The sequence below is a fragment of the Pteropus alecto genome, unplaced genomic scaffold (assembly GCF_000325575.1).
Source record: "Pteropus alecto unplaced genomic scaffold, ASM32557v1 scaffold67, whole genome shotgun sequence".
Lineage (NCBI taxonomy): Eukaryota > Metazoa > Chordata > Mammalia > Chiroptera > Pteropodidae > Pteropus > Pteropus alecto.
In genome coordinates, this window is record NW_006441061.1 from 5,522,607 (window position 1) to 5,545,701 (window position 23,095).

General features: G+C 58.9%; 1 protein-coding gene across 1 annotated transcript in view; it reads left to right on the forward strand.

Annotated features, from left to right (window-relative positions):
• The window catches only part of HMCN2 (hemicentin 2), a 125,838-nt gene that overhangs the window by 31,113 nt on the left and 71,630 nt on the right, over positions 1-23,095 (forward strand). Inside the window, 10 exon segments of the mRNA XM_015594124.1 lie at positions 1,996-2,184; positions 2,823-2,918; positions 3,181-3,308; positions 4,854-4,998; positions 7,227-7,339; positions 7,444-7,603; positions 9,013-9,178; positions 19,311-19,438; positions 21,329-21,583; positions 22,317-22,403. Of these exon segments, the coding sequence (XP_015449610.1) occupies positions 1,996-2,184; positions 2,823-2,918; positions 3,181-3,308; positions 4,854-4,998; positions 7,227-7,339; positions 7,444-7,603; positions 9,013-9,178; positions 19,311-19,438; positions 21,329-21,583; positions 22,317-22,403 (1,467 nt within the window).

Sequence of the window (23,095 nt, forward strand, 5' to 3'; positions counted from 1 at the left end):
CGGCTCTGGCACACGGTTCTGGGGTCCCGCCTTGTCCGAGGAGGGCCGGCTGCAGAGGAGGCTGGGTCAGTTCCCTTGGCAGGGCCTGAGCCTGGGGTTCGGCTGCTTTGGGATCCACCTTGAGAGGGCGGAAGAGCTGGCTGGGTGTGGTTGTGGCTGGGGCAGCCGCCAGGGGACGGAGGGTGCAGGGGCTGAGAGCCTGGGCCTTCGCAGCAGCCAGACCTGGGCTCTGAGCCCAGCTCCGCCCTTGACTTTGAGCTGTGCCCTTGGGCAGGTTCCTTAATCTCGCTGACCCTCAGTTTCCTCATCTGTAACACGGGGGGTTGTGATAACATCACGTCATGAGTTTATTGAGACCGTTAACAAAATTATATTCCTAAAAGCACTGCCACCGTGCCTGTCACTTATTATATGCTTGTTATTATAAGGGTCTGTCCCTTCTCTGGGGGGGAGTTCAGGCCTGGGAGGAGAATGGGGAAAGAGAGTGTGCAGAAAGCTGGGCTATTTGGGGGCTAAGGAGGGAGGGAGTCAGGAAGCAGTCCGGGAAGCCTGCCTGGAGGAGGGAGGTTTGAGCTGGGCCCTGCAGGCGGGCTGGGTGGAGTGGGGAAGGCAGGCAGTGGGGGTAACTGCCCTGGGTGGGGGTGATGGCAGAGCTGCACCCCCAGGGCCGGGGCTCTGCAGGACCAGCGGCCCCCATCCGAGGCGAGCCCGGAGCAGAGGCTTTCTGGGATGCTGAGCTGCAGCAGCTGCCACACCCCGATGAGGTCGGGTCCAAGGCTGTCTTCCTGCCTGCAGTAATTTTCCAAGTTGTATTTATATCTCTCTGGAACTTCCCTAGTTCCTGAGGCCAGGAGGGAAATTTGATGTCATGGTTTGGATGGACAGGAGAGATTTCTGGACAGAGATAGGAAGAACGAAGAGATGTAAGACCTCCGTGGTGCTGGGGAACTTCCTGGCCACGAATCTGGGGACAGGGCCCGAAGACAGTGTCCAGAGCCTGCAGAGGACAGGGCCTGGACCTGTCCGGAGTTGGACCTACTCCTGGCCTGCCAAAGGGCTGAAAGGATCATGACAGTCTGTTTTGGGAAATAACTTATCTTTCCTCCCTGATGATAAAAGTAAGACAATGCTTAGGAAAAAAGTTTGGAAGAAACACTACAAGCTATAAACAACGGTTACCTTGGCGAGGAGCGTGGGATTTGGGGGTGCGGGGAGCAAAAACTGGGGAAATATACTCGTGCGTGTATTTAAATGTTTCATGACTCAGGTGAGCAGCGCAGCCTTGTTCAGGCCGGGCGTCCTGGTGTGTTAATTTAACACGGCCCTTTTTACTCTCGAGTGCCCCGGTTTGGACCATAAAGCATAAGGTCGCATTATTTATAACAAGCATGTTTTGATAGTACTGTTTTAGATGCTCATTACAGAAAAGTTCAGTGACAGAGGGAGATGTAGAGGCGAGATTACGGACAGCCTCTAAACTCCCCAAGGAGCTGGCTGTCTGGGGCAGCGTACACAGAAGAAGGGGCTGTGGAAATGGTTGCCCGGCTCTGGGACCCCTGCAGGATGAAGCTCCCTGTGTCCCAGAGGAGGGCGAGTGGGTCTCAGAGGCTTCTGTGGCCGGAGCGTGACTTGCAGCCCCTCGGAGGAGGGCCTCCCGGGAGGGGTCACTGCCAGGAGCAGGCGTTTGCTCCCTTCATGGCCCCTGCACGAGGCCCCTGTCACCCCCACGCAGGCCTACAAGGCGTGTCAGCAGCTTCGCGCCGGCCAAAAGCTGCTCCCTCTGCCTTGTCCCTGAGAACTCTCCAAGGGTGGACCCCGCCAAGCTCAGGTTGACCTCGGGGCCCTAGATATGAGTCAGTCCCCAGGTTCACGAGGGCCAGGCTGGAAGAGGGGGAACCTCGCAGAGATGGGCGGGGAGGTGGGTGTTGGCAACGGCCCTCTGGGGGCTGGGCGGGTCAGGGTGATGGGCGTGGCTGACCCGTCACCTCCCTGCAGGTGCACCCCAGCTGATGGAGCTGCCCCGGGATGTCACCGTGGAGCTGGGCAGGAGTGCCCTCCTGGCATGTCGGGCCGTGGGCCGCCCGCCCCCCATGGTCACCTGGCGCCGTGGGGATGGTCAGCCGCTGGGGCCCGGGCGCGGCAGCAGGAGCAGGCAGCCTGATTCGGGAGTGCTGTTCTTTGAAAGTAAGAGATCGGGACTGGGCGAGGGTGGGCAGGGGAGACGGGACAGCTTCCGACACCCTGAGCTCCCGGGCTGGGTGGCCAGAGCAGGGCCCTGAGCCTTAGCACTGACCGTGGGTGACGGAGGGTCATGCTTAGCTGGGCGACTCTGGCCGAGGCATTCCGGTACGCCGAGCTGGTCATGATGATAATAACGACAATACTACCAGCTGGGTTTCATGACAGGCCACCTGAAGGGATTGTCGTGGGTAATACATGTGAAGCGCTCAGCACAGTTCCTGCCACGTGTTGTTAGCCATTGTCGTCATCACCCTCATCATTGCTACTGCTGAAGCTACTGTCGCTATTTACCGTCTGCCAGGCTGGATGCTGGGCACAGTAGCCACATCCTCTTATCGAACCTTCCTGATCACACTACGAGGTTCTGGTATTGCTAAATTCTCCCCATGCTATTGATGAGGAATCCAGGGCCCGCCCACCCTTCCAGGGCCCGCTGTAGCCCCCGTCTGTCTCTGCCACCCCAGTCCTCCCAGCTGACTTCAGCGGGGCCAGGCTGCGCTGAGGGCTCCCTCTGCACTGGCGAGTGGTCCTGTGGGGGCTGGAGCCCCGATCGTCAGGCCCACCTCCTTCCCGCCCCCCAGGTGTGGTCCCCGAAGACCAGGCCCCGTACGTCTGTGAAGCTCAGAACGTGTTCGGGAAGGTCCAGGTGGAGACCCGGCTCGTGGTGACTGGACATGGTTCGCTGCTAGACCTAGAGATGCGGGGCAGGTGGCGAGGCCGGGCACCCCTGGGCAAGCTCCCCCTCCCTCCGGGGCCACCTGTCCTTCGGGACCGATGTGTCTGTGGCCAGGTTCTCCGAGAGGAGCACCTGGACACCCGCTTCCTGAGCAGTGTGCCCTGTGACCCCTTAGGACTGCCATTCCTGATGCTTCCGCTGGGTCCCCCAGATGACTACCCACAGGAATCTAGCGTGACCCACACCATCTCCTCTCCCCACAGCCCCTCCACAGGTCGCCAGCAGCGCCTCCACCATCCGGGTGCTGGAGAGGCAGCCAGCGTCTCTGCCCTGCATCATCCTGGCCGGCAGGCCCCTCCCGGAGAGGCGCTGGCTCAAGGCCGGTCAGCCAGTGAGTGCCGGGCTCCTGCCCGTGTGGCCAGCAGTGGCGCCCCGGGGCGGGGTGCGGGGGGCCGAGGGGGCCGTCCCATTCCCACCTTGGCCTCTACTTTGCTGATCCCCTGTTTTGGAATGTCCTCTTCCTTCCCCTCTCTCTTTCCTGCCTCTTTCCAGAACCTTCTCTGATAACGTGCTGATAGCGTCGTCATTCTCTAAAGTCCTGCCAGGGCTCCATGTGGCTGCCGGCCCCCTGGGAGCTCGGCAGGACTGTCTGTCCACCGTTAGTGCTGAGGGCAGGGAGCGGGAATTTGGCGGGGCCCAGACACATGCCTTGGTCGGTCACTCTCATTCCGAGGCAGCCAGGGCAGAGATGCGGCCTGTGCCGTTCGGTGTCTGTCTGCCTGACTCCCTAGCGCGTGCTGAGCACAGAGTGGCTGCTTTCTCCATTTGTATGGATTTGGTTTTCTCTGTTTTCGTCTATTCCCGTCTCCAGTTCGCTCCCCTGCCTCCCCTCCCCTCAGTTCTCCTGCCCTGTCCTCAGACATACCAGGGTCCTTGTGTCCTGGAAGCTATAAAGAGGTGCCCTCACCCCGTATTACTTCAAACAGGTGAATAGACACTAGACCCCTAGGGAGGCAGCGGTGGGCGGTGGGCGGTGAGGCGCCCTCCTGACCGGAGTCTGACGGGCATGTGGGAAGGAGTGGCTGGGGGCCTCGTCAATCAATGCCAGGACAGGGATGGCCGCAGGCGAAGGCTTGTTTCAGCTCAGGTGGGGGACACCTGGGGGACCCGGTCTGCCCAGCCGCCGAGTGCAAGGAGCAGAAAGCCCCTCAACCTTGCTCAGCCCAGAAGGACCCAATCCTAAGACGTCCAGGAGCGTCTCCTGGACTTGAGAGCAGATGCGCAGCCAGGCTCACGGGATGAGGACAGGGAGGCCAAACGAGGGGTCAGGCCTGGTGGAAGGGCTTCGAGCCCCTGTCCAAAGATGGACTGGCCGGTTACCTTTATGGAGGGTGCCCCAGGCCCGTTCTGGACCAGCGCTCCCCTCCCGGTGCGGACGGGGGCCTGGGCAGCCACCAGGAGCTGTTCTCCCTGCTTTTCTCTGGGACCACACCTGACGTGGCCACACCCCGGCTCTGCCATCGCTCCGAAGGCAGGCCATCCCTCCTGTCTGTGGCCTTGGGCGAGGAGGGGAAAGGCCTTGGAGCTCCAGCCCCTCCTCAGGGAAGGCTCTGGCCCCAGCCCCAACCTCCCAGGAGATGCTCCCATTGCCTGGTGTGGGTCAGGCATCTTGCCCTGGTCCAGCTGGCCGTGGGAGAGTGGGGCTGGCGGTATGCCAGGGGTCAGGCCCACCGAGCCTTGGGTGGATGAGTCTCAAGGAAGGGGTTGGGCCGGGCAGTCATGGCACCCCCCCACCCCCGCCAACTCCCCCACCTCTTCCTCTCAGTCCCGCCTGCTCCTTGCTGGCCTGGCGGGCAGTGCGGCTTCTGAGGGTTCTCTCTTGGCTGGCTCTGAACGGGGCCCGTGGTCCAAGCCGATGCTTCCTCACCCTCCCCAGCTCCCGCCTGGCAGCCGGCATTCTGTCCGAGCCGATGGCAGCCTCCACCTTGACCAGGCACTGCAGGAGGACGCAGGGAGGTACAGCTGTGTGGTCACCAACACGGCTGGCTCTCAGCACAGGGATGTGGAGCTGGTTGTCCACGGTGAGCCCTGGGCCCCGAGGTGATGGGGGTGGGGCGGGAGACTGGACGGGATGCGGGAAGGCTCCTGGGGGGACCTCAGGCTTGAAAACCTTTGCTTAAAAGAACTTCGAAAATTGCATGTATTCGTAATTTAGAGATTGGACAAGTAAAAAAAAAAAATCCTTTAATACTAGTAGCTAAGAAGAACCAGAATAATTACAGATTTCAGTGTGTCTTTTCACACTGTAATATACATATGAACTCCCACTTGCACACACCTCACCATAGGTGTATCATAAATTGTGTATACTATAAATGACATAGGTTCTTCAAGTAAATGACATATAAATGATTTTTATGGCATAGTCATTATATAAATCATATATCTACATTGCTATCCATCTATCCATAAATTCTTCATAAGCACATATGCATATTTTGAAACCAAGCTGGGACTACATTATTGTATCATTGTCTTGCACCTCAAGTGTTTCTTGTGACGACATATCATGACTGATTTCCGCCCGCAAATTCTCAGAGGCATCGATTAAGGCCGCGTGTCCCGTCCGGATGAGCCCTGAGTCTCTCTCTCGCTGTCCCCACGTGTCTGGTCTCCCGCCAGCAGGAACACCTGAGGGACACGTCCTACCTAGTGCTCTCCCTTTGCCCACGTTCCTTGGGAGAAAACCCTTCATGTGCAATTGAGTTTTGAGTCACGGAGGTTGCACATTTTTCGGACTGTTTGTATATTTTGCCCATTGCTCTCCTACCCACAGCAACGGGGTCCGTTTCTCTTCCCCCACTGCACCAGGTACTACCTTAGAAAATGTTAAGTCAAGAAGTTTAAAGGACGTTTGGTTACGTTTCATAATTTACCAAGTATTTTAATATCCTTTTTTTTTAAAAAAAAAAAAACACTTTGTTTCATAAACTACCCAAGGGGTGAACGGGAAGAACACATTGTTCCCCATTATTTAGGAGGAAACCAGATCTCAGGAGGAGGCAGGGTGTACAGCCCAAGTGTCTTGTCTCCCCATAATTCCGGCTAACAATAGTGATCAAATGTTGGCCGTGGGCGGGCCACGGAGACCTCTGTGGGGTTCTGGGTATATTACCCTTCATTTCCATAACTCCTCCAAGACGTGGGTTTTTAAAAGACTCCCCATTCGAAAGTTAGGGAAGCTGAGAGGCGGTAACTCAACAGGGTCACAGATCAGCCAGCCAGGCTGCCTCTGCAAAGCCGGCACCCCCTAACTCCCCGGGACCCCCTAAGCCCCACCGTGTTGGCACAGCCTCTTCCGCGGGGGTGGCGTGAACAAGCTCTGGTGTCCTGTCTTCCCCTCCTGACTTTTCCACAGCTGCTTTCCCCTCCCCCACGCCTCTTAGAGACCCCCGTTTTGATGCCTGTGAACCCAGATGGTGCCTGGAATGGATTTGGCACTCGTTTTCAAGCTCACTTGTTCTGGGAATACTATTTTCTGCCATTTTCTCATCTGTCCATCCCCAGAGAGTGGGCAATGATTTAGGGTTAATTTGGCTTTTTTTGCTGATCAAGGAATATGGTTGCCAAGGATTAAGTGGTTTATCTAAAATCTCGGAGCAAAGAAATGGCACAGCTGGCTCCTAAAGCTGCCCTCTGTCCGGGGCCTGGATTTATGCAGTGGTGGCTGTGATACTATGCCATCTATGTCCTTCTGTTGAAATCGTGTGTGGGGTGTGTGTGTGTGTGTGTGTGTGTGTGTGTGTGTGTTAAAATATACATAACATAAATCTTACCATTTTAACTATGTTTAAGTGCACAATCCAGGGGCATTAAGTACATTCACACTGTTGTGTGACCGTCCCCCCCATCCATCTGCAGAACTTTCTCATCTTCCCAAACCGAAATGCTGTCCCCGTTAAATACTAACCCCCCATCCCCTCTCCCGGGCCCTGGTACCCACCATTCTATTTCCTGTCTCTATGGATTTGCCTGTTGTAGGCCCCTCTTATAGGTGGAATCATACAGTATTTGTCCTCCCGCATTTGGCTCATTTCACTTAGCACGATGTTTTCAAGGATGGTCCACGTTGTAGCGTGCATCAGACTTTTATTACTTTTATTACCTTTTAGGACTAGGTAATATTCCATACGTCCACATGTTGTTGATCCGTCATCCTTGACAGATGTTTGAATTGCTTCCACCTTTTGGCCACTGCGAATAATGTTGCTGTGAACTTTGGTTTATGAAATTGGTTTGTTTTTGAAAGTGCCACCTAGAATCCAGTCCACCGCAACCCACCATGTCACCAATGAGGGAGTTCCAGTCTCTCTGCCCTGTGTTGCCTCAGGAGTTCCCACCCCCACCGTCGCCTGGACCAAGGTAGGTGAATTCTGTCACCACGAGGGTAGCCAGAGGGGGTGGGGATGATGCAGATTGCCATGGGACCGTGAGCTCTGTCGATGTCACCTGTGACTCTACTGCAGGAAACCAATGCCCTGACCTCGAGCGGTCCCCACTACAACGTGAGCAAGGATGGGACCTTGGTCATCGCTCAGCCATCCACCCGGGATGCAGGGGCCTACATCTGCACAGCCACCAACACCGTGGGCTTCTCTAGCCAGGAGATGCGGCTCTCTGTCAACAGTGAGTGCTGGCCGCCCCGTCCTGGGAGCGGGGCTCGGCAGGTGTGCAGGCGGGGGCATAGACAGTCTGACCTCACCTGTGCCTTCTCTGCACCCTGGTAAACTCTGCCTCTGAATCCTTCCCATGCGACGGGCACGTAGGCCAAAGCCGTCCTGTCTCCGATCACTGCGGTGTGGCCAAGCCTTAAGAGTGGTTCCAGCTCAGCCCTTTGTAGCCGATGGCAGGCGGAGAGGGGGGACTGTCACATTAACACAGCCCTGTACTGCACCCCCCCACCTTGCCAGCCCCCTTGCCAGCCCCTCTCCCTGACCCTCTGACTTCCTTTTAACTTCTTTAATGCTCCGTCCTGCCTCGGGGCCTTTGCACGTGCTGCTCCTTCCGTGTAGAATGCCTCTCCCCGCCTCCGGGCCCAGCCGGCCTCTTCGCCATCAGCTCTCCCTGCTCCCTCGGGCTGGGCCAGGTCATCCTGCTGTGGAAGGTGGAGTAGCCCCCTCGCGACGCCTGTGACAACTGTGCTTAAATAATGACGCGCACACGGGCTGTTAGGTTCCCGTGGTCCTCGTGGGCTCTGTGCGCTGTGAGGATGGGGCAGGACCCGTCTTTGCTGCAGTTTCTCAGCCATCGCCACAGGGCTGGGCGCCCGGTGGCTGACCGGAGGAGGGAGCAGATACACAGCCGGTCTTCTGTCATGTCCTCTGAGAGCCGGTATTTTCATATCTCAAACATTTCTTTGTAAGGGGCGGGATTTCTCTCTGGCTCGTGATGGACACGCGAGGGGGACACGTGAGGGCTGCAGGGGTCTCGATGTCCCCAGCTGGCCGGCTCGTTTAGTTATGGGTGCCGTCGGTGTATGAGCACCACCTGGAAAGGTAGTGGGGTGTGAAGAAGGAGGGGTCCGGGGCAATCTCTGCCATCCAGAGACTTCGGCTTAACGTGAGAGCGAGGCGAGGTGCGCAGCTTAGTACAAACCCCCGACGGAGTTCGAGAAGGCCAGAGGGAGGCTGGGCGTCATCTGGTGGCTGATGTCCTGGGAATGAGTGAGGAGGAGGTAGAGAGAGGGGAGGACAGAACCTGCCTGAACGTCCCCAAGGAAGGCACCGCAGGACGAAGAGGAGCTAGAGAGGTCTAAGCGCGGGGGCAGGAGCAGAGGCATCAATGTCATGTGTCAATGTCATTGTGGCAGAGTGAGGAGCGGGCAGAGAGATGGGGGGCGGGGTGCTGGACAAGCCATCGGATCTGAGCCCACCCCAACGCCTGCACGCTCCCATTACGACAGAGCCACATCTACCTTCGCACGTCCCAGGTGGCACTAGCACCTCTGCTTCCTGGGGGACCCGCCGCGGGCCCCTCAGTGCCCCGTCCCATGGCTCCCTGACCCACTCACGGTTTCTGCCTGTTCCCACCAACAGCCAGGCCCGAGATCCGTGTGAATGGTTCGAACGGTACAGACAGTCCTCTGAGAGTCACAGCCAAGGCCGGCGACGAGGTGACCCTGGACTGTGAGGCCCAGGGCTCCCCACCCCCGTTGGTCACCTGGATCAAGGACTCCCGCCCTGTGCCACTTATCGCCGACAGGTAACTCTAACTGCATGGCCTCAGCCTGGGCAAGGGGCAGAGCTGGGGTTTAGGGGAAAACCGGCCTCAAGGTGACCAGTGATCCAGGAGGTGTGAGGACACTGTGGATGACCCAGGGGTGTGAGGATGTTATGGACACTCCCAGGTGGATGCGCAGCCACTGCTGCACACAGCGCTTTTGTCCCTGGGTCCCCTGAAGCCCCTCAGTGGACCTGCATAGAGTCTGTGGACACCCCGGGTGAGACCCCTCTGAAATAACACGCATCCAGTGTTTCACACACCGGCCGCCGGGAGCCGCGTGCAGACTCTCCCATGATCCATCCACATGTCTGAGCTGAACTGAGGCTTGGAGAAGTGGGGTGAGCTGCCTGTGGACACCTAGATGGAAAAGAATAATGCCATGTTGCCACAGGAGCCGCGTGCAGACTCTTATGATCCATCCACACAGCAGCCCTCGTTGTCTGAGCTGAAGAGGCTTGGAGAAGTGGGGTGAGCTGCCTGTGAACACCTAGATGGAAAAGAATAATGCCATGTTGCCACTGCGTCCTGACTGTGACACGTGCTCCCTCCTCTCCTGCTCCACAGCCCACGTGTCTGGCAGCCAGGATTTCTGACTCGGCTTCTCTCTGACCGTCAGTTACCCGGGGAGTGGGAGGGTGCTGGCCTGGGTGTCCTTCAAGGCCAGGCTGCACCCCGGCCCCTGCAGGGGTCTGGGGCATGGTGGTTCTAGACAAGAGGGCCTCAAAACTTCTGGAGCCCTTGACCCTTGGGGGTGGGGGGACAGCTGCAGCTCTGGCCGGTGACATCAGTCCTGGCAGCGTCTTTGAGAAGTTTCAGACCCAGAAGGTCTCTGAGCAGACTGCTGTTCAGCCCCCACCCCGACACACACACGTGGGTCGCTACATCTCAGAACATCTGTTTGCTGAGAACTTCCAAACCATGAAGGCCGTACCTCTGAATGCGGCCAGGGGCCTGTGTCTGGGCTGGGTCTGCGGCGCCCCCTCCCCATGCCCCGTGGGTGCGTGGGTGTCACGGCAGCTCCTTGTCGTGGGGGCGGGGGAGGGGGTCGGGGGAGCCTGTGTCGCTCCCCAGAAAGCCTGGGACGAACTCTTTGGCTGGGCAGTGGCCGGCGGCCAGGTGCTTTTTTATTTACGACTCGTTACTGAAATCGGGAACCACAATTCCCACGTGTTCGCCCTTCTCCTTGTGATGCATGAACGGACCCGCCGGGAGCCGTAAATTCCTGAGAGCCGCTTTTGCAATCGTGGAGTCGTGTTGTGTTCCTTCTCCCTTGTCCTCTCTGCTTCGTGCTGGCTTCCAGCTTTCTCTTGAGATTTATGAGATTCCAGGAGTTTATCTAAATGAGGAGCAAAATAGGCCCAGGGCTGGAGCCGGGGTGAAGACGCCCTCAGACTCGAGCACGGGTACCAGCTGGTTCCGTCTGCATCGTGCGGCCTCGGGTGGTCACCGGCTCCTTTGGGCTCGCTCGCTTCTCCCTCTGTGGAGCGGACCTCGTTTAAAGGACGCTCGTGTGACATGGTGATGGACGTGCAGCGCTCAGTAGGCCCTAAGTGCCTGAAAATCGCTGCCCTCGGTATCATTTTCCTGCTGCTGTCCATCCAGGAAAGCATCCATCCCGGCTTTTAAACAAATATCATCACCTCATCTGTTCTCCCATTTCGTTCTCACTCGCTTTTTAATAGAAAAGCTTTATTGAGATATAACTCACATGCTGTGCAATTCTAGTTCTTTTGTATATACACGGTTGTGCAGTCTTCACCACAATTAATTTCAGGACATCTCCAGACGCCCCCGCCCTGCCCACCAAAAAACCCATGCTCATCGTCAGCCACTTCCCATTCCTGCCCCTCCCCTCCCCTCATCCCCCCCAGGCCCTGGCAGCTCCAATCTGCTTCCTGTCTGTGGATTTATCTACTCTGGATATTTCCTGTAAGTGGGATCTGCGTGGCTTTCGCAGCTGGCTCCTCTCACTCGGCATCGTGGTCCTTAGGCTCGTCCACGTGGTAGCGTGTGTCGGAACTTCGTTCCTTGTCGGAGCTGAATAACGTTCCATCGTGTGGCAGGGCCGCCCTTGTCTATCCGTTCACCAGCTGCTGGACGTTTGCATCGTTGCCTCTTGCCGGCGAGTGTGGGTGACCTCCCCGACTTTGGGTTGTATTTAAACTCCAACCCGGGCTCTGGTCCTGGGTTCCTGGGCCCCCCTGCCATGCGTTCTGGCAGCTTCTCCACACAGAGCGAAGCTCAGTGTCTCCCGGACACTCAGCTCCCCCTGTCCCATGGCCATTGAGCCAGAAAGTGGAGATTTGAAAACCCCATGGAGGACACACACTGAGGGTTTGGGGGCCGGGGGGATGCACCTGCTGTCTGTCTGCTGCTGCTTGTCTTTCGACTCCTCCTCCTTCTCTAAGGAAGATCCGAGGCTCGGCTTCGAAGTGGCCATTCTGGAAGCTCGAGAACTTGGATGAGTCGTAGGCATTCGTCTGCCTCCAGGATCCAGCTCGGCTCCCCGTCGAGGGGAGGCGCCCGCTGCTGACCATGCTTCTGTGTCTTTTCCCCTGGGGCCGGGCCTGGTGCTTCTTCCACCTCATCTGCGGGGGCCCCCTCCTGCCGTCCCTGGGAACTCTGTGGGATGGTCAGGTTGAGAACCACGATGTGGCTAAGCCTGGGAGGCCACTTCCATCTGCATTCGGGCAGGTATGGCCCTGCCGTCCTGCCAGCCATCCTGGAGGCGGGCAGGGCGATGGCGTGAGGGCACCATGCGTGAGGGCAGGATGCACTGAGGAGGAAACCCCCGTGGGGTGGGGCAGAGCTGGGTCCGGACCTTCTGACTCCTGGGCTGGACCCTGCCGGGCATTCACACGTGGACACGCACACAGACGCACAGACACACGGACATGCACGCAGATACACACAGATGCACACAGACACGTCTGTCCACATGACCATGTGTCCACATGCACACACATACACATAGACACACAATCACACATACAGTTACACACAGACATGCACGGACACGCACACAGACGCACAGACACACAGACATGCACGCAGATACACACAGATGCACACAGACACGTCTGTCCACATGACCATGTGTCCACATGCACACACATACACATAGACACACAATCACACATACAGTTACACACAGACATGCACAGACACACGCACACACGCACACAGACACACGGACATGCACGCAGACACACACAGACGCACCCAGGCATGCACAAGCATACGAATAGACACACATACACCGGGCTTCTGGGCCAAGGTCAGGCGGGGCCGCTGCTCTCTCTGGAGAGTCTAGAGTCTTCTGAGCTCTCAGGGATCCTTGATCCCTAAGTCAGAAAGTCCTAATGGAAAGAAAACGCAGTGGGAGTCAGAGTGGCCGTGACGTCTAAACCACCTGCTCGTGTCCACGACTCTTCCCGATTCGTTCCCGTAGATGCTTTTATGAAATGAAACAGTGCATCTTTTATTCTGCCCTCGTCACTGACATTTTCGCCCCATTTACCCGTTTTCTTGATTCATCCTGGCCCGTGTCACTTGTTTTTCATTTCAAGGCCAGGATAACATCGCAGGGCGTTTGTCTCCTCGTGGCTGGGCTGTTGCTCAGGGCTGTGAGGTCCGCCGCCAGTTTTCCGCGGTCGTAAATGGGGCTGTTGGAACATCTTTGCACAAACGCTTCTCTTTATCTTCTGATCGTCTCTTTGCGGGATAGTTCCGAAAGCACACGTCTGACTCCAAGGGTGGGAATGGCCGTGGAGTGCTTCTGACCTGTGGGACGGCTGTTTGTGAAAAGCCCGTGTGCGCTGTGAATTCACAGTCGAAGGCGGTGGGATTCCCTGAGCAACTCGTGTGTCCAGGCGTGTGCCGAAACCACGGCGGGGAGGGATGACACGGGCTCTGCCGTGTGTGAGATCGGGGACAAAGACCTGGGGTCCCCTCCCAGCCCGGCCCGGACTCGCTGAGTGAACGTGGGCAAGACCCTTCGCGACTCTGTGAGCCTCAGTCTTCCTGTCTGAGGAATGAAAGGGTTGGACGGGTGATGGTGGCCAGAGAGTGTCTCACGGCTCCGGTCCCATGATTCTGCCCCGGAATGCTGGGGCGAGGCGGTGTTGCTAGGCAACAATGTTTGTTTGTGGTTCTGATGTGTAGCTGGGACAGCTGCGAGTGCTCCTGGCCCGCCTCAGGCTCCCTGGGGCCGCTGGCCGGGGGCCCACACGGGGCCAAATCCAGCCGCATCAGGGGGATGGAGAGGGGGCGGCTGGCGAGGAGGGGACAGTCAGAGGATGGGCAGTCAGCACCCCACGCCCTCTCCAGCCCAGTTACCCCGGGGCACGTAGGTGGGGGCTGCAGCTGGGGTTCCGGTGACCCGGGAGACAAGCCACTGGCATGGCACAGACTGCCCAGGGGCACCTGGTGGGGTCTTCACCTCGGTGGGTCCTCACAGCTCGTGCTGCTTCCTGGCCTGGTGGCTCTGGTGTCTGGTCCTCTCGGGCTCCCGCCAGCAGCTCTCTCTCTGGAAAACTTTGCAGTAAACTAAACATCTGAACTTAACATTTAGATCAGTGGTCCCTAACCTTTTTGGCACCAGGGACCGGGGCTCCTATGAGCATCTAATGCCCGATGATCTGAGGCGGAGCTGAGGCGGTGATGCTGGCGCTGGGGAGCGGCTGCAGATACAGATGATGCTCCGCTCGCTCGCCCGCCCCGCACCTCCTGCTGTGCAGCCCGGGATTTGGGGACCCTGCTCCAGATTGCTGCAGTGGTTGGCAGTGCAGTAACAGAGTTTGCAAGGCGAGTCCCAGGTCTGCCCTGGCCGGCTGGGTGGCTGCGGATAGCAGGCCTCCATTGCTCTGGTCACGGTCTCCTCCTCTGCACAACGGGCGGTGACAGGAGGACCTGCCGGCCGCGCAGGTTCGGCTGTTGGCAGTGTCAAGCGAGAGAGTGGGCGGAGGGTGCTCGGCCACGCGGGGGCCCAGGGGAAGCGCTCGGTGGTTGGCAGCCGCCCCCGGCCCGTTAGTGTGGTCGGCTGTGCGTGTCGTGGGCTCGTGGGCGTGGCACAGTCTCCTCCTCACTCCTATGTTGTGCTTGGTGCTTGGGTGGGTATCGGGCCCCTTGGCCTGAGTTTTCCAGCTTGGTTTTTCCATGTGGGGCTTTCTTATTAGGGCCTAGGACGTGGGTGAGGCCCTAGCGAGGAGAGGAGGGGCAGAGCGGCCATCGGTGGCTGGAGGTCCGGCCTTACGGGTGCTGGGGCGAGGGCCCTTGCTCTGCCCAGGCTCAGAGCCCACCCTGGCCCCAGGAGACAAGGCCCGGCGGGCGTCTGTGGGTGAGGACCAGCCGGCTGGTGGGCTGGGTGACTGCAGGGAGGGCAGCGCCCCCACAGTCTCTGGTCCTCCTCCTGGAAGTGACTGTGCTGTCACGATGAGGTTGCAGATGAGTTTTTTGGAAACGGCACTGGGACAGATGCCATGGCACACAGCTAGAGGGACTGGGTGCAGACAGATTCTCCCGACTCAGAGCAATCTGAGGACAGGCGTGTCCTTGACCGCTGCGGCAGCAGGCCCCCCTTGAACCCAAAGGCTCTTTGTCAAATGAACGAGTGAACGAATGAGCAGTTGGCTGAACTGGGCTCCATGCGGCTCAGACCTGGGAAAATGTAACCCGCCTGGACCCGTCAGTCAGGGAAGAAAGCGGGAGCCGGTGCTGCCTTGAAGGGGGTCTGGAAGGCTGGCGAGTGGCCTTGGGGCGGGGGCAGGGGCAGGAAGCAGTGTGAGCGAAGGCGGGAAGGGGAGTGTGTGTGTGTGTGGCCTACTGGGACTGGTCATCGAGTATTTGTCGAGCACCTACCGTGGGCCAGGACCTGTGCTAAGGACGGGGACACCGCAGGAACCTGGGCATACCTGGCCTCTCCTGTCACGGAGCCATCTGACAGCAGCAAGTGATCACAGGTGTGATAAATGCCCTGATGGCTCCAGGGGTGTTTAACCGGGAGCAGGGCATCGCCTGGGACGGCAGGGGTGGCTTCCCTGAGCCACCGAGGACGAGGGGGATCGGGAAGGGTGACACTGAGAGGGACCGCAGCGAAGGTGTGTGCTGGGAACGAGGTGGATGCCGTGGCCCGGGGAGGGGCACAGCGCCCTGTACTTTCTCGCAGGAGCCCTTCGGTCTCTGGGCAGCCGGGTCCTCTTGGAGCTCACAGGACCGGAGGGGCCCGGTGGGGCAGGTGGGTCCCTCTCGGATCCACATCCCAGCCATCTGTGTGGCCGTGTAAACCTTGCCGCTGACCGTGAGGGCTCCAGCCTAATGGGTGTCATAAACGGGAAATTCCCTGCGCACCTCCCCCTGGTTCTCATCTGGGTGCCGCAGGGAGCCATCTGGCCCTCATGCCACGATGGAGCGGCTGCCGCTCATTACGCCACACGCACAGCAGCGGTGTGCTCCCCCTTCCTCCCACCTCTCCCCTGAGCCTGGCCCCACCCCTGGGCTGCAGCCTTCAAACCCGCTGGAGCCTCTGGGAAAGTGGACGGAGAGCCGGGTCACAAGCCAAGTGGGGTGAGGGCTGCGATGGGGGAAGCGAAGCACAGGCAGCTGTGGGAGTCCACAGGAAGTACTTACCAGCCTTGGGGCATCAAGGCAGCCTTCCTGGAAGAGGTGATGCCTAAGTATTGTGGTTTGAGCAGGTGTCATCCAGGTGAACAGGAGGCGAAGGGGTGTCCCAGGTAGGAAAGACGCCATGTGCAAAGGAGCGGAGGTGAGGTGGACCCGGCCCCTCTGAGGAAGAGCAGTGGTCCAGCGCCACACACGGGGAGGTGGGGTGGGACTGGGGGCTGGTCTGTGTAGGTCCCTACGGGTCATGATCCCGTACTTGGGTTTTGTCCAGCAAGCAGTGGGCAGCCACGGGCTGGGGGTGGCGGTTTAAAGCAGAGCAGCGATCTGGCCAGGTGGGCGCTGAGAGCAGGCACGGGCTCTGCGGGGCCGGCCTCAGCTTGTCCATCTGTACGATGGATTCTCTCTCCTCCCATCTCTGCCTTTGTGACGCAGTGAGCACCATTCCCGTTCTCAGAAGTGGCCTGGGGCTGGTCAAGAGAAAGGCAAGACGCTTATTTTATTATTGAAAATTGTTTCCATTTGGGGGAGTTTCTTTTATTATTATTTTTTCCAGAAGCTCCTACTTCCTGTTCTGTTAAGGGCATGGGGAGGGAGGGAGCGAGCAAGGGCTGTGTGGTTGTTAAAGTTCTCAGGAGGTGACCTCTGAGATGGAGTCCGGCGCTCCCTTTTTGAATATGAGGAAATTGGGGTTCAGAGAGGTCGACTGTCCTGCCTGAGGTCGCACAGCATGTCTATAGCAGACATCGGTCCTCAAACCGGAACTCTGGTTCCCAGCCCACACTCCTCTCCACTGGGCTCTGCTGTCCCTGCTTTGCCAGGCAGGGTTTGCCGTGAAGTCCTGGAGGGTCCCGTGTCCCTGCCTCAGGTGTGACGGAGTGCGTGTGCCAGTCTTCAGCTGGTTTGGCCCTTGTTTGATGGATGTCAACATTATGTAACTTAAAAAAAAAATAAATGTAAAACCGTGGATGAGAAAAGCCGAGCTGGGGGAGTGGAGCCATGTGGGGCAGATGGTTACCTGTCACTGAGCAAATATGGAAGTGAATGGCGTTTTTCCTCCACTTTGAGCCTGCTTAGGGCTGCCCGGCCATTTGGAGATGGGGCGGGGAGGGAGGGGAAGGGCCCGGAGGGAGGTTCTTACGAGCAGCAAGGCCATTTGTTGAGCACTTATTATGTTCCAGCCTCTGTACATCATGTCACTTGGTACTCAGCGTCTCCTGTGACTGCCGACGAGGACATTGAGGCTCAGGGACATGGAGTCCTTGGCCCAAGGTCAGCCCGTGAGAGGCAGAACGGTGGTTCCTGTGCGGGCCACGTGCTCTCACAGTCTCGCTCCTGTCTGCTCCGCCATGCTGCTTCTCGGGACGGGGGCACTTCCTTATGTCCCTGGGTGGCATCCCAAGGGGTGGTCCCCTGACTGCCTGTCTCAGAGCCACCTAGTGCCTCGGTAAAACCCTAACTTCTGCTCTCTCATCGTAGTCTCTGGGTGGGGCCTGGGGTTCTGCTTGTTTCGCATTAAGCCAGGAGATGCTGACGAGAAGCCTTGTCCCGCAAGGTGTGAGTGATGCAGGCTCTGCCTGTGAGCGCTGATGATGTGTGAGGCTGTGGTCCAGGTCCCTGCTTCTGTGCGTGAGGATGCGCACGGCCCTGTGCAGAGAGCTCTGGGGTGAAAGAAAGAACAAAGAACGAAAGAAGGGAGGGAGGGAAGGGAGGGAGGGAGGGAGGGAGGAAGGAAGGAAAAGGAAGGAAGGAAGGAAGGAAGGAAGGAAGGAAGGAAGGAAGGAAGGAAAGAAGGAAGAAAATATAAATGTTTAAATGTCCACTGAAAGGGAAACAAATTAATCAACTGGGTGTGATCATACAAGGAAATACTATGCAACAGTGAAAAAAATGAATAAATTAGACCCACTCACATGCTGCCATTTATATGTGTTTTAAACAATGCAAAACTGCATTGTGTATTGTTTATGGATGCGCGGTCGTCACCATGGTAACAGTTGACCTTTGCTGAGTACGTCTCTGTTCCAGGCACTGGGCTGTAAATTAGGTCATTTGGGTCTCTGGACAACCCTATGAGAGATATAAGCGTTGCTGTGGTCTCTGTTTTCCCAGATGAGACAGCGGAGGCACAGAAAGGTTACGTGACTTGTCCGACCCCACACAGCAAGCACATGGCAGAACAGGGTCAGACCCAGGTGGTTTGGGTCAGTGCCTGGGCTCTAGGGACCTCCACCCAGTGCATCATCCACAACTGTCCTCAGATAACTGGCCCCGAGTGCCTGCTGGATGCTCAAGACAAACCGAAGGAGGGGGTGGCTGGGCGGGAGGGAGGTTACTACCCCGCTTTACAGATGGGAAGACAAGGGCCCAGCAGGGCAAAGCTAAGAGCCCAAGGTCGCACAGGGAGTGAACTGCCAGCAGTAGTGACCTGTTTGACAAGCACACGCCCTGCCCAGCACTTGGCTTGCAGCTGCCTGGGACGTGGGGGCCACTGTCACCCGCATTTCATGGAGGAAGAAACGGATGCTCAGCAGAAAGGGGAGTGGGGACCAGGAGTGGAACCCAGGCCTGTTGGGTGTTAGTGTCCAGCTGTGACCTAGTGTGCACAGGCTAGGGGGTTGGCCCTGGGGTCCCCGCCCCCTTGCCGGCCACTTGGACTTGGGGCCAGCCAGGGCCAGCGGCTACAGCTGCCCTCTCTGTTTTATGGGGGCAGGACTGTGAGGAGCCAGCACATATGGGCAGTGACATCATGTCTGCTGGGGTCTCCCGGGGTCAGCCCAGCTGCAGGAGCCTGGCTGTGGGTCCTGGATCCTTGTAGGATGGGGCCAGGTGACTTCAGCAAGGTGGGCCGGATTGGGGAGGACAGCGATGGGGGCCTCCACAGCCTCCTCCTAGGGGCTGAACAAAGTGCTGGGTGACAGGTCGCTGCAAGGCACTGTGTGGCCGGCCCTGCTGCTTAGATGCACAGGGCCTCTGGGCTGGCAGCTTCTCCCCCGAAACTGTGGGAGGGGCCTCCAGATAGACCCTCACCCCACCCCCCAACTCATGGCAGGGTGGGGAACGGCAAGCCAGTGCATGAGAGGAGGGGGAGTCCGCGGGTATTCAGCGGCGACCAGGCCCTGGGCTGAGCCCACAGTCTGTCCACCAGCCCCAGACACGGGCCCTCTTAGGATGCTCATTCCACAGATGGGGAAGTGGAGGTCCCAGGAGGTGAAGTGACTTGCTGCACCCAGCCAGGGAGAGTTCAGGGTTTGGAATTGAACCCAGGCTGGCTGACTCCCAATCCAGTGCTCTCTCTGTTTCACCAGCTGGGTGGGAGCTGGCCTTGGCCTGGAGGTTCCGGGAAGCGGGGAGGGGTGAAGGGTGGGTGGTGAGCACTGCTTCAGTCCTGGCAGGCTTCCTGGGGGAGGTGGCTGGTTTGAGTTGGGTCTTGAGGTCTTTCCAGTGGGGTGGGGATACATGGGGGTCTCACCAGTGCCCCTCACACCTACAGGCATCGCCTGCTCCCGTCAGGCTCCCTGCATCTGACACAGGCCCAGGTCGGTGACAGGGGTCTCTACGAATGCACGGCCAGTAACCCCGCAGGGTCCGCCTCTCAGCGCTACATCCTCGGGGTGCAAGGTAGGGCCCGGGGTGGCGGCTCAGGTCACACCCGTCGTCCTGCCCTTCCTTCCGTCTGTCTCAGGCCTTCTCAGCGCCCCCTCCCCAGTCCCCGCATGCCAGCCCTGTCACCACTCCATCATTCCTGTCTTTCTCAAGCTGTGTCTCCTCCTCCTCCCCCCTTTCTCTCCCTCTCCTGTACCCCTCAGAGAACCCCCTGAGCACAGGGCCCAGCGGGGGCCTAGGACAGTGAAGACTTGGGGGTCAGGAGAGGGACCCATGAAAGGGGCTCTGGTTCCTGGCCCATCCGGGGGCCTAGGTCCCATTCACAGAAGCCAGCGAGTGGAGTCACTCCACCAAGGAGGCAGGAAACTTGTCATCACCAAGAGCCCTGAGGAGTCATGTCACGGTCAGCCAACGAGGGCCCTCGGGCCACATCTGGCCCCCATCCGGTGTTCATGTGGCCCACAAGTAAAGAATAGTGTCTACATTTTTAAGTGATTTGGGGGAAAAAGACAAACAATATTTTGTGACAAGCGAACATTATATGAAATTCAAGATTCAATGTCCGTAAATATAAGGTTTATTATGTTACGTAAACATTTGTTTACATTTCGTCTGTGGCAGAGGTGAGCGGAGACAGAGACCGCCTGGTCTGCAAAGCCTAAAATATTTACTACCTGGCCCTTTATGGAAAAATCCAACCGACCCCTGATCTCAGCGAACTCCCCATTTCGCAGAGGGCAGGCGGAGGCTCAGAGGTTTGCTGTTTGCCTGAGCACAGGAGAGACACAGCAGCAGAGGGCCGGGTGATGAGCAGGGCCGGGTTGAATCCTGATTCTGCCACCCATTGGCCGTGTGACCTTAGGCCAGCTACTTGACCTCTCTAAGTCTTTGTTTCCTCCTCTGTAAAGTGGGAGCCACAAAGACACCTGCCCCATAGCTGTCTGAAGGGGTACTGATGGACCAGGCGCTCAGCACAGTGGAAGCTGTTTTGTTTTCAGCTGGGGGGAGGGGCACGTATACCCCCACACCCTGGGCCAAGGGGCCGTCTCTGCCCAGGCGCCAAGTTCCCACGGTGGTCTTTTCTTGGGTGCTTTCTGCGAAGCTGGGAAGGGAGCGGGTGTCTTCAGCTTCCCCCGAGGGCCCAGAACACCTGTCCCAATCTCCCGTGCAGCGCCCAGAGCAGGAAGGCCCATGGGGCCCAAGAATTTTTCTGGGCCCGCCGGGTCCAAACCCCCAGGAGGCCACCTGGACTCCGGGCCACATAGACCTGGTGTTGGGGACAGCTCCAGCACCAATCAGCTGCGGGAGCGGGTGACTGGCCAAGTCACATGACCTTTCAGAGCCTCGATTTCTCCATCTGCAAAATGGGCATGGCATCACCCGCCCCAGAGGAAGGACCCAGTGACATGGAGGGTGGGAAAGGGACTTCAAAACACTCCTGAGGAAAAAGTGAACAGCCCCATCGCCCCAGAGCCCAGGGCAGGGAGAGATGAGATGGCCTGGGGAGAGTCATTCCAGCCACAACACGCCAGGCAGCGCCGTGGGCCGGGCCCCACGCACCTGCTTTCATCGTGGGTGGCTTTGCGATGAGGGGAAACTGAGGGTCCAGCTTGTGCAGGGTCCTGCGGCCATGCGGGGCAGAGCTGGGATTCAAACCTCCTCCCCTGTGTATGTGTCCGCCCAGCCTTGCTGTTCCCTCCGAATCAGTCCCTTTGCCCCCCGAGCCTCAGTTTCCCTGCCCAGCACCGAGCTGGTGTTTCCTGGCTTGGGGTTCTTGACTGGTGTAGGGTGCACTCAGCCCTGAGGTAGGGGCTGGGGAGATGGGAAGGGCAGGAGGGGTCTGGGCTCTGTGCCCACCCCCCTGCCCAGGGCCCCTGCCTTGACACCAAGCCTTGTGGCCCTCAGTTCCTCCACAGGTGCAGCCGGGCCCACGGGTCCTGAAGGTCCTGGCGGGTGAAGCTCTGGACCTGAACTGTGTGGCCGAGGGCACCCCAGAGCCCAGGCTGACCTGGGCCAAGGACGGGGTGGTCCTACAGGGCGAGCAGCCCGAGGGCTCCATCCACTTTGCAGCCATCCGAACCTCCGATGCTGGCACGTACCGCTGTGAGGCCTCCAACAGCGCTGGGGTGGACGCCTGGGAGCTGGAGCTTCGGGTGCTGGGTGAGTCTTTGAACCTCAAAGCTTGCCTCTCTCCACCTCCCAGCAGCAGCCTGGGCTTCCGAGATGCTTGTCTGCCCTCTGGGCTCAGGGCCTGCCGGACACCCCTGCCCGCCCCCAGACCCCCAGGCCCCAAGGTTCCAAGGGCCTTCGTCACCCCCCGGGGACTCTGTCCTCTGCGGGTCGTGATTGAAGAGCAGGGTGTGGGCCCCAGCCCAACGTCCTCCACTTACCAGCTGGACAGCCGTAGGTCAGTCGTGGACACTCTCTGACCCTCCGTTTTCTCACCTGTGAAATGGGTCCAATAATGTGTAAAGGGTCCATGAGAGAATGTCTGCAAAGTGCCTGGTGGATGGAAAGTTCTGGACCAATGGCATTAGCATCTTCACTACTATGAATTTATAACAAACTTGGAAAGCCTCAGCGGGAGAGCAGGCGATGCTCGGCCCCAGGTAGCTGAGAGCTCAAGGCCAGCCAGCCTCCTGAGCCCATGGGGTCCTGCGTGGCCCTGGTGGCTGTTCCATGGGCCCCTGTGCAGGGGACGAGCCAGCACCTCCGGCCCTGACTCACTCGCCCTGATGCAGAGGGCCAGAGCATGGGCTTGCACCCCCTTATGCCTGGCTGGGGCTCAAGGGGGCACCGTGTCTGCTGGCCCTGGGTCTCTGGTGGTGGTGGGGGGCGCGGTATCAGCATTCAGGCTTAGGGTTGTGAGTGTGGTCATGTCACCTCCCAACAGAGCCGCCGTACTGGGGTGCCGATGAGACCAGCGGCCTACTGGAGCGGGTGGCGGGCCAGAACGCCAGCCTGCCGTGCCCTGCCAGAGGTGAGGCTGGGTGGGCCCTGCTGAGGAGGAGCCCCACCCATGCGCCAGCGCCCCCGGGGCTCACTCCATGGGCAGGGCCGTCGGTTACCTGGGGTTACGGGTCTTTCTAGCCAGGGCTGTGCTGGGGGTTTCACCTGTGGACACCCTAAGGGCGAGTCCGAGCTTAGCTCTTTTTATCAGGGGCATTTCAGACCCAGAGGGCTTGACAGCTTGCCCAAGGTCACAGGCAGAAAGAAGGTGGCTCAGAAAGCTGCTGTGGTTTGACCCCAGCCCCTGGTGCCCCCTCTGTGCCTGGAGATTGTAGCAGCTGGGGCAGAGGAAGGCCCAAGGGTCCTTGTGGCTTGGGGCCCGGTGTCCCCCGCCTCTCCCCGCACCCCAGACTTTCTCACGGAAGATGGATTCGGATGCCCCTGGGCAAGCCAGCCCTTCCCAGGCCCCTTTGGGGCGACAGCGCGGTGAGGGGCTGTGGTCGGCTGCCTAGCGTTGAATCCTGCTTTGGCCCCCCAGGCTGTGTAACCCGGGGCGGTCGACACCTCCTTCCGGAGCCTGTTTTCTCGGCGGTTCGGGGTGCTCCCGCCACACCCTCGGTTCAGGGCTGCCGTGAGGGCTCAGTGGGACAGCCTGGGTTTCTGTCCCGGCACCGTGCCTGGTGCATAGCATAGCGGGACTCGGGGAAATGCGTCAAGTGAATG